We start from the raw sequence: 8,816 nt of genomic DNA, 5'->3' as shown, positions 1-8,816 counted from the left end.
TCTTTGGTTAAAAATGATCCAAACTTAATTTTTGAGCAAGTGCATTACCAAGGTTTCAACGCTATCTCCTTACCTTAGCCCAATTCACAACGTTATGCTTGTAATAATGCTTTCTAATTTAAGTGGTACTGATACACAGGATTACACAAGACAATCCAGTTATAAGAAACATAAATTTGCTTTTTGTGTTAAAAGAACAATTTATTTATATGAAATTCGAATGGTTTGACAATTAGAGATTAGACTGTACAGAAATTGAAATCTACAAGTAGCTAATACACAAAAAATAATTTGCATGGTTAGATATGATATGAGCTAAGTGATCGTTAGATTTAATCACCATTGGTAGCATGATTATAATTATGGGTGGGATTTTTTTTATTTGATGGGGAGTGAGGGTAATTCTTTTAGACATATTTTAAACTACCAGGAAACAGGAAACACATGACTCAAGGGGAAAAGAAAGTGAAAGTGAAGTTGAGCTGTTCTGTGTTGTGTCTCTGTATTCATGAAGTAAAATGGCGGAAGCCAGCTTTTCTCAGGATGAGTTCATGTGTCCAGTGTGTCTGGATCTCCTGAAGGATCCAGTGACCATCCAGTGTGGACACAGTTACTGTAAGAGCTGTATTACAGACCGCTGGGATCAGGAAGATCAGATGAGAGTCTACAGCTGCCCTCAGTGCAGAGAGACCTTCAGTCCAAGACCTGCTTTAGCTAGAAACACCATGCTGGCTGAACTGGTGGTGAAACTGAAGAAGAGGAAACGTCCTGCTGACTGTGATGCTGGAGATGGAGATGTGCATTGTGACGTCTGTACTGGAAGAAAATACAAAGCCGTCAAGTCCTGTCTGATATGTCAGGAATCTTACTGTCAAACTCATTTTGACCGTCATGAGGAACTTCATTCACTTAAGCCACACAAAGTGATTGAAGCCACTGGACGACTGCAGGAGATGATCTGCCAGAAACATGAGAAACATTTGGAAATGTACTGTATTACTGACCAACAATGTATTTGTGAGCTGTGTACAAAATATGAGCATAAAAACCACAACACTGTATCAGCCGCAGCACAGAGGACAGAGAAACAGGTATTTAACACTACTGCATACACTTATGAAGAGAAACAAGCTTATACTCTATCTACATTTTAATTTATGTACAATGGTGGTAAACAATTAATTATCCTTTCTTGACTTTGAACCTACATCCATTGTGTAACGATATCAACCTTCATATTCATCCGGAAGAAGGAGGCGGGAACCGGCGGACAATCAAAAACATTTTAATAACAAAATAAACACAAAACAGCGCACCAGCCCCTCACGGACGACTGGTGCGCATAAAATAAAAACCAAAACACAACTAAAAGCCCAGGCCTGGTCCTCTCTCGTCCTTCACTGTCGTCGCTCCAGTTTTATATCCTTCCATCTCCTCCATGGGCCTCGAGACCGGTGGGACGACCAGGTGTAGCTCATCTCCAATCACTCCCCCGGCCTCGCTCCCATGTCCCTCGGCCCCGCCCCACTCGTCACATACCCCCATCGCCCCTCGCAGGCCGGGGGGTACTCCCGAGACTGCGCTCTACCCCCCCCCCCCCTCCCTCCGGGGGGGCCGCTCCCGGGGACCTGCGGGAACCTGGGGGTAGGACAGGCGAGGCGAGAGAAAAGGAGATGGAAGGAGGAGCGACAGAGACGAGAGAGGGGAGAGAGGAAAAAATAAATAAATAAAATTCCGGTTCCCAGACGCACCGCTGCTCGGCCCTCCACCAGCTGGGTGATCTCCTCCGCGGTGCCTGGCGGTGGCACTGGACGGCCCTCGGCGGACGGCACGACACTCCTCCGCCGCCCGGTGGACGGCGACGGCTCCTCCGGTTTTGGGCAGCCGGCAGGAGTCCCCCGTTCCCTGCTCCTCCCCGTTCCGGCGGAGGCAGCAGGCTCCGGCCACCTGGCGAACGGCGCCGACTCCTCCGCTCCCTCACGGACGGCAGCCGTCTCTCCACATCGTGGGCGGCCGGTAGCGAGCTCGCCCATCCCCGGCAACTCGCTCCAGTCCACCGCCTCGAGCGTCCATGGCGGCACACTCCTCGCCAGCTCGATGGCACCGCGGATTCACCACAGCGGCGAGGGATCTTCAGCAGCGCGTCCCTCCTTCTCCCGGGCTTCGGCACCACTGTAACGATAAAACCTTTGTATTCATCCGGAAGAAGGAGGCGGGAACCGGCGGACAATCAAAAACATTTTAATAACAAAACAAACACAAAACAGCGCACCAGCCCCTCACGGACGACTGGTGCGCACAAATAAAAACCAAAACACAACTAAAAGCCCAGGCCTGGTCCTCTCTCGTCCTTCACTGTCGTCGCTCCAGTTTTATATCCTTCCATCTCCTCCATGGGCCTCGAGACCGGTGGGTCGAACAGGTGTAGTTCATCTCCAATCACTCCCCCGGCCTCGCTCCCATGTCCCTCGGCCCCGCCCCACTCGTCACACATTGGTTATCAGTTCCACTTTTACAGGATTCATCTGTCCACATGATGATTTAGAGCCAGTAGTTTTCTGTAATATTTACTGTCATCCATTTGTCGTGCAGAAACAGATTAAGAAGATGCGGAAGACATTCCAGCAGAGAGAGAAAGATCTTCAGCAGCTGAGAGAGACTGTGGAGTCTCAGAAGGTGAGTCTGGAGAAGAAGATAAATTTGTTTCCGTCTCAGTTCAGACTCACTGAAGCTGAATCACTGTGTGTCCTAACAGCGCTCTGCACAGACAGCAGTGGAGGACAGTGAGAGGATCTTTACTGAGCTCATCCGCTCCAATGAGAGACGCTGTTCTGAGCTGGTACAGCTCTTGATTCCTGATATCAGAGACAAGGAAAAGACTGCAGTGAGTCGAGCTGAAGGACGACTGGAGCGACTGGAGCAGGAGATCAATGATCTGAGGAGAAGAGACGCTGAGCTGGAGCAGCTTTCACACACACATCACATCCAGTTCCTGCAGGTAACACAATTCTAGAAGAACAGGATCATGTGGACTTGAGCAGATCCTGCTGTGACAGAGACTCACAGAGAAACATTTCATGAGTCTTTTATTATATAATCATCTTCTATCAGCTCTCTCTTCTGGAAGATATATTTAGCTGGTGAACATCACTAGCGCCACTTACAGTTAAAAATGTTACTAACTTTTCAACTTTTTAAAATATGGATCAGGTGATCTTCAAAGTATACATCTTTAAAGCTGTATATTAGCAATCAGTCAAACAGGGATTTCAGACAAAAATTCAAGGTGTTGCATATAATTAATTTTTAACTGAAACTGTGTTCCTTAGTGATTGGGCGGCATGACAATGGAATAAGGGATCCAGGTACAAGCTATATTACAGAGCATAGTTTACAATGGCAGTGTCAAACACCACCAAACAACTATGTCCCAGGGCAAGACAAAAGTGTAATCCAAATAACAGGCATTGGTCAGAGCAGGCAGCCAACAATCACAAACCAGGGAACAATCCAAAGACAAAAATACATAGGCAAGGAAACAATTAAATGCTTAGAAATGTCTCTTAAGAGCTAATTCAGACTAAGCAATGTGTGAGTGTGACAGTTCAACTCAAGTGGTCCTCCTAATTGGAAACAGGTGTGTTTGCAATCAGTTCCTATGCTGGGGTTTATGATAAATGGACTCTGGGGTGATAAGGAAGGAAGGAAGGAAGGAAGGAAGAGGGTGAAGGTAAGGGATGGAGTGCCCTCTAGAGGAGTTCAAGGGCAATCCAGCAAGAGATCGTGACAGAGCACCCCCCTCCACCCCCACAAATTCACACACACCCTTACTGAGCGGCTTCAAGATACTCCCCAAAGGGTCATTGAACTCCAAGATGACGAAATGGGGAGGGGGGGGGGGGTTGATGGAGGGCAAGGCCCATGTGCAACTGGAGGACTCGGAGATTGAGTCAGAGTCGTTGGTGCAGGGAGCAAGGGCAAGACCACCAGAGCAGGTATCCTGGGTGGATCCAGCAGAACATGAAGTTAGGGTGGAGCCAGCAGAGCAGGAAGACAGGGCAGGCAAAGCTGAAGACCAAAAGGGTGGAGCTGGTGGAGCTGAAGAGTACCAGGGCTGAGCTGAGGACCGAAGAACCCCACAGTGTAGCTGATGGTGCTGTGGAACGCTTAAGAGGAGCTGATGGTGCAGGAAACCACCACGGTGGATCAGGTGAGACTGGAATAGAGAGAAGTTACAAAAAAAACGGCCTCTGTGGCTGTAACAAGACAGAAAGACAGTTCAGAGACAAGCAGAGAGTTCTGGAATGGCCTCCTTGGTCGTGACAGGACAGGTTGAGAGTTCAGAAGTGGGCGCCACTGCACAGAGAGGAGCTGAAGTAGACACCACAGACCCGGGAGGTTTTGGAGCAGATGTCGCCACCTCGAGAGGAGTCAGACTCATGCCCCAAAATACATGTTAAGGGGAAGCATCCTCCTCAAAAGCCTGACAGTGAAGGAGGAACCACAAAACATTAGGGCATAATCCAGACAAAGCAACCCTCGAGGACCATCATGAATGAGTATCGACAATGGTTCATTAAGTCCATGACAGACAAAGTCAATGAGTGCGAAGTCCGGGAGATCAGAGAGATATGCAATGTCTGGAAATCTTGAATGAGGTCCTTGAAGGAATGCATTCCCTGACGGAGTCAAAATACCTGTTTACTTGGCCCATGATTGGCCTGGAAACACTCGAAAAGCTGCTGGATCCAGGCATGGTCAAGTAATCTGTTACGGGCAACATGACAACGGAGTAGGGATTGGGTGAGAAGGTGAAGGTCCAGAGTCTTTACCTTATGTCAAGGTTAAGGATGGAAAGCCCCCTAAAGGAGCTCCTGGGCACTCCAGCTAGAAATTGTGACAGACAAAGATAAGATAAAGATAAGATTCAATAAAAGCGTTAATTTCTTCCCTACAGTCAAGTGTTCGGTTCACACATGCACATATCAGAGGCTTATCGGTCTTCAGTTGAAGAGGTGTGAGGGAATTAACAGAAAATTTTCATTTTTGGGTGAACTATGCTTTTAAGACATGGTCAGGTTCTTCTTTTGTTTCAAAGCACTGGAGCATTGTTCTGTCACTCCAGGATTTCTTGATTCAGAATTTTATGCTAAAACAAAAACTGCATTATTGGTAGCACCTTGATTCTGATGGAACTGATTGCTAATATACAGAGTCATGTTTGTGTAGTTTAAAAGTGTCACTATCTGCTCTTAAGTTATAAATAACGGTCAACCTAATGGTAGGGTGTGAGGTGTTTTTTTTTTTTTTAAACAAATCTACTCAACCCTACAGTGAGACTATATGATATATTTATGTTCTTAGGAGATGTTTTTTGATCCAAACTATTTTCCAGAAAGTTTAAATATAGTGTAAGTGACAAATACTAGAATCCGTAGCTCTAATGTGACATATGAGAAGAATGAAGCTGATGTAGTTGGACTGGGGTGAGTTACTAAACATCAGTCAAGCCAACAAGAGCCGCTCAAATCTGATGTTCCTGCAGGTTATTGGGTGAAGTGTGGAGCTCATGAGTTTGATTTCTGCTTTCTGTAGAGTTTCCCGTCTCTCGCAGCACCTCCTGAATCTACAGACATAAATGAAGATCCCTTCAGTTATCTCGTCTCTTCTGATGGTCTGAGAGAATCTGTCCATCAGCTGAGAGACAAACTGGAAGATTTCTGCAAAGAGGAGCTCAAGAAGATCTCAGACAGAGGTAAAGTCCTGGAGATTCATCTGCTCTCAGAAACCAATTGATCATCATGAAGAACATCATATTAGAAATGTCTTACGAATGGATGGAGGATCATGATAATCACACTGTTCATGTCTGTTGATTTCTACAGTCACATTCACCAACATTGTTCCCAGAACCAGGAACGACTTCCTACAATGTAAGTCAGTAAGAAAACAAGCAGAAAAACTCACTGAGTGTGTTCATGTTCTTCTTGTGGAAGGAGAAAGAATAGTTTTATAACTGATGATGTAACTGATGATTAGCACTGATATCTGGTCATCTGTACTGAGACACTGATGATACACTGAACATGAAGAGTTCAGCTACATGAAAAGATCAAACAGATTCATAATTCCTGATTCTGATGTTTTTTATCTCCATCAGATTCCCGTCCGCTCACTCTGGATCTAAACACAGCATATAAACGCCTCCGTCTGTCTGAGAACAACAGAGTTATTACTGGCAGTAGAACAGATCAGCCATATCCTGATCATCCAGACAGATTTGATGAGCGGTCTCAGGTGTTGTGTAGAGAGAGTGTGTGTGGACGCTGTTACTGGGAGCTGGAGTGGAGTGGCGGTGATTATGGAGTGGGTATAGCAGTGTCATATAAGAGCATAAAAAGAAAGGGACGGGGTTATGAGTGTAAGTTTGGAAATAATGAGGAGTCCTGGGGTTTGGAATGCATTCCTCCGAAATACTATTTAATGCACAATTTCATAAGGACTGATCTCCCTGTAAAGTCCATCAGCAGTAGAATAGGAGTGTTTGTGGATCACAGTGCAGGAACTCTGTCCTTCTACAGCGTCTCTGACACAATGAGCCTCATCCACACAGTCCAGACCACATTCACTCAGCCGCTCTATCCTGGTTTTAGGGTTTCTAGAGCATCATCAGTGAAACTGTGTTGATGAATAAGAATAGACTGACGAGAGATTCTAAACATAATGCTTTGAGCTGCATGATAAATCAGGAACAGTGAGATGTTATACATTGTAAAATCAAATTATATTATGCATATTATGTATACTGACAAATGTTTCGTATAATTAACTTACATAAGAGTTCTAGTAACTAAAAAAGAACTGTAGAGAATGTTATAATTTACTTTATATTTACTCTTGACTCATTGTGGCTTGAATAAATTATGCAATTGCTTTGTTTTACTATTTTTAGATTTTTTTGCTGCCAATTTTATTTGCTGTTTTGCGTCATTAGTAGCAAAACAAAGATCAAATACAAATTATTATTCTTACAATAAAAATGTATGAAATGTAGTTGCTATTATTGTTGTGTTTTGCCTGCTGAACGTTGATGCCTGTGTATGACTCAAGCGGGGTCGATTGGAAGATATTGTCATAAATATTGAAGGATTACATTAACCTAATTAAAAGTTTAACAAGGTATTCATGACAAATGTTACAATATTTAACATTTTTAAAGTGTAACAGCTAGAACACCTATTTAAAACAAAATATTTATTATTTACATTTGTGTGAAAACAAATAACTGATTTCATGTTGCATCACTGTATGAATAGGAAGATAATTACAATAATATTATTAAAGATCCAAGTGGCCATTCAAATGGAACACTAATCACTATGAGGGTGAGTTCAATCAAAAGCATTTTAAGAAAATCAACATTAATTCATGGATAATTCATTCACCTTATGTAATGTAGTCTAAATTATTTTAGTTGCATTGACAATTCAACAATCAAGATGACTTTAGGAAATGAGTGAATGCAACTAGAGAAAGGTTACTGCAGAAGTTCGAAAAGGCTGAGCGATGGTATGCTGTTTTCGAAATTTTGACATCCGCTGGAGACGGGGAGTAGATTAATGTAAACATAACTCGTGACGCTCGCGCATATCCCCTAAACACAACAACGATGAAATGATGAAGTGTAGGCAATCTAGGCTTGAGGCGGGCACCAATGGTCAGAATATTATAGACAAAAGAACAATGATTAGCAGCAGTTCAGAGTAGCAGAGTCAAGTATCATGTTTGCAATACAAAAGAACCATTTTCAGTCCTTTATGGGAAGTGTGAATGTCTCATAGTCTGTAAAACTGTAGCATGATGTGGAAAAAACTATTGGAGACAGTTTGTTACTTTATTGTATTAGTGTTCATTTATTTTAATAAATTGGATAAATTGTTACACCTTTTTATGTTTTATATGGTGTCATGGTTTACTTTTGATAAAAACAATGTCTGCATTTGTGATCTGAGAAACAACAAACAACAAGCCTACTCAAAATTGCTCAAAAACTTGCGATTGAATTGAATTGGCAAATTCTTTAAATATAAAAAACGTACTTACAGGATGTGAGTCAAAAGCAACAGGCTGTTTTTGCAAAGTTGAACTGCCCAACTTTATAGAAACAACCCTTGTGCCACAGATGCATTGCAGGCTACTGGTTCAGGAAACCGTCCTCGTCTTCCATAAAATGTGCTGCACACATCTGAATATTTGGGTTGGACTGTTGGAAAAGTGTTGAAATACAACTTAACCACTGATTTCTAGTCGTGTCCTCTTTTGGAAGCCCAAACAAAGTAGTTTCGATTTCACAACAAAACATACAGTGACTCCACAACATGGTGCAGGCGGCAACAGAGATAATAAAAGTTCTTTCTTTGCATGAACATTTGGGCAGTGTTATGCAAATCTTCCCACATAGTGACGTTGGGATGTGGGTTGTGTTAGAACGAGCCATTTAAGAGGGTGTGGTTGAGTCTTAACTTTGATAAAGAATATCTCTTTGGATTTGAGACTTTAGTCTTTGCAACTTTACAGATCTTCATTATGCACCAAGAGCTTGTAACACTCTAAAGAGAAAGGAAAAATTGAAATCGCATCACATGACGCCTTTAAGTAAGCATCACTCAAAGCAGTAAGTAAGTTGTTTTATTCACCTTTATTCACCAAATTAGCTGTAATTTAATAAAACCTAGTTAGTATAACAACTAAGTAAAAATAATTAATTATATCTTAATAAGGTACAGTATTGAATTTTACAGTGTAGAGTCTCTTCT

The 8,816-nt window shown here is 42.9% G+C and overlaps 2 protein-coding genes across 2 annotated transcripts in view; both read left to right on the top strand.

Moving 5' to 3' along the window:
* Window positions 1-8,816, top strand: part of LOC132124468 (nuclease EXOG, mitochondrial-like) — a 344,294-nt gene that overhangs the window by 289,978 nt on the left and 45,500 nt on the right. The gene's annotated exons all lie outside the window — the stretch shown is intronic.
* Window positions 426-6,779, top strand: LOC132124457 (tripartite motif-containing protein 16-like). The gene is made up of 6 exons (XM_059535464.1): window positions 426-1,091; window positions 2,593-2,676; window positions 2,756-2,998; window positions 5,596-5,755; window positions 5,886-5,933; window positions 6,161-6,779. Exons 1-6 carry the CDS (start codon window positions 519-521, stop codon window positions 6,685-6,687), a joined length of 1,635 nt encoding a protein of 544 aa, XP_059391447.1. The 5' UTR covers window positions 426-518; the 3' UTR covers window positions 6,688-6,779.

The sequence above is a fragment of the Carassius carassius genome, chromosome 42 (assembly GCF_963082965.1).
Source record: "Carassius carassius chromosome 42, fCarCar2.1, whole genome shotgun sequence".
Classification (NCBI taxonomy): domain Eukaryota; kingdom Metazoa; phylum Chordata; class Actinopteri; order Cypriniformes; family Cyprinidae; genus Carassius; species Carassius carassius.
The sequence above is the reverse complement of the archived record's forward strand: the minus strand, read 5'-3'. Positions and strand labels throughout refer to the sequence as shown.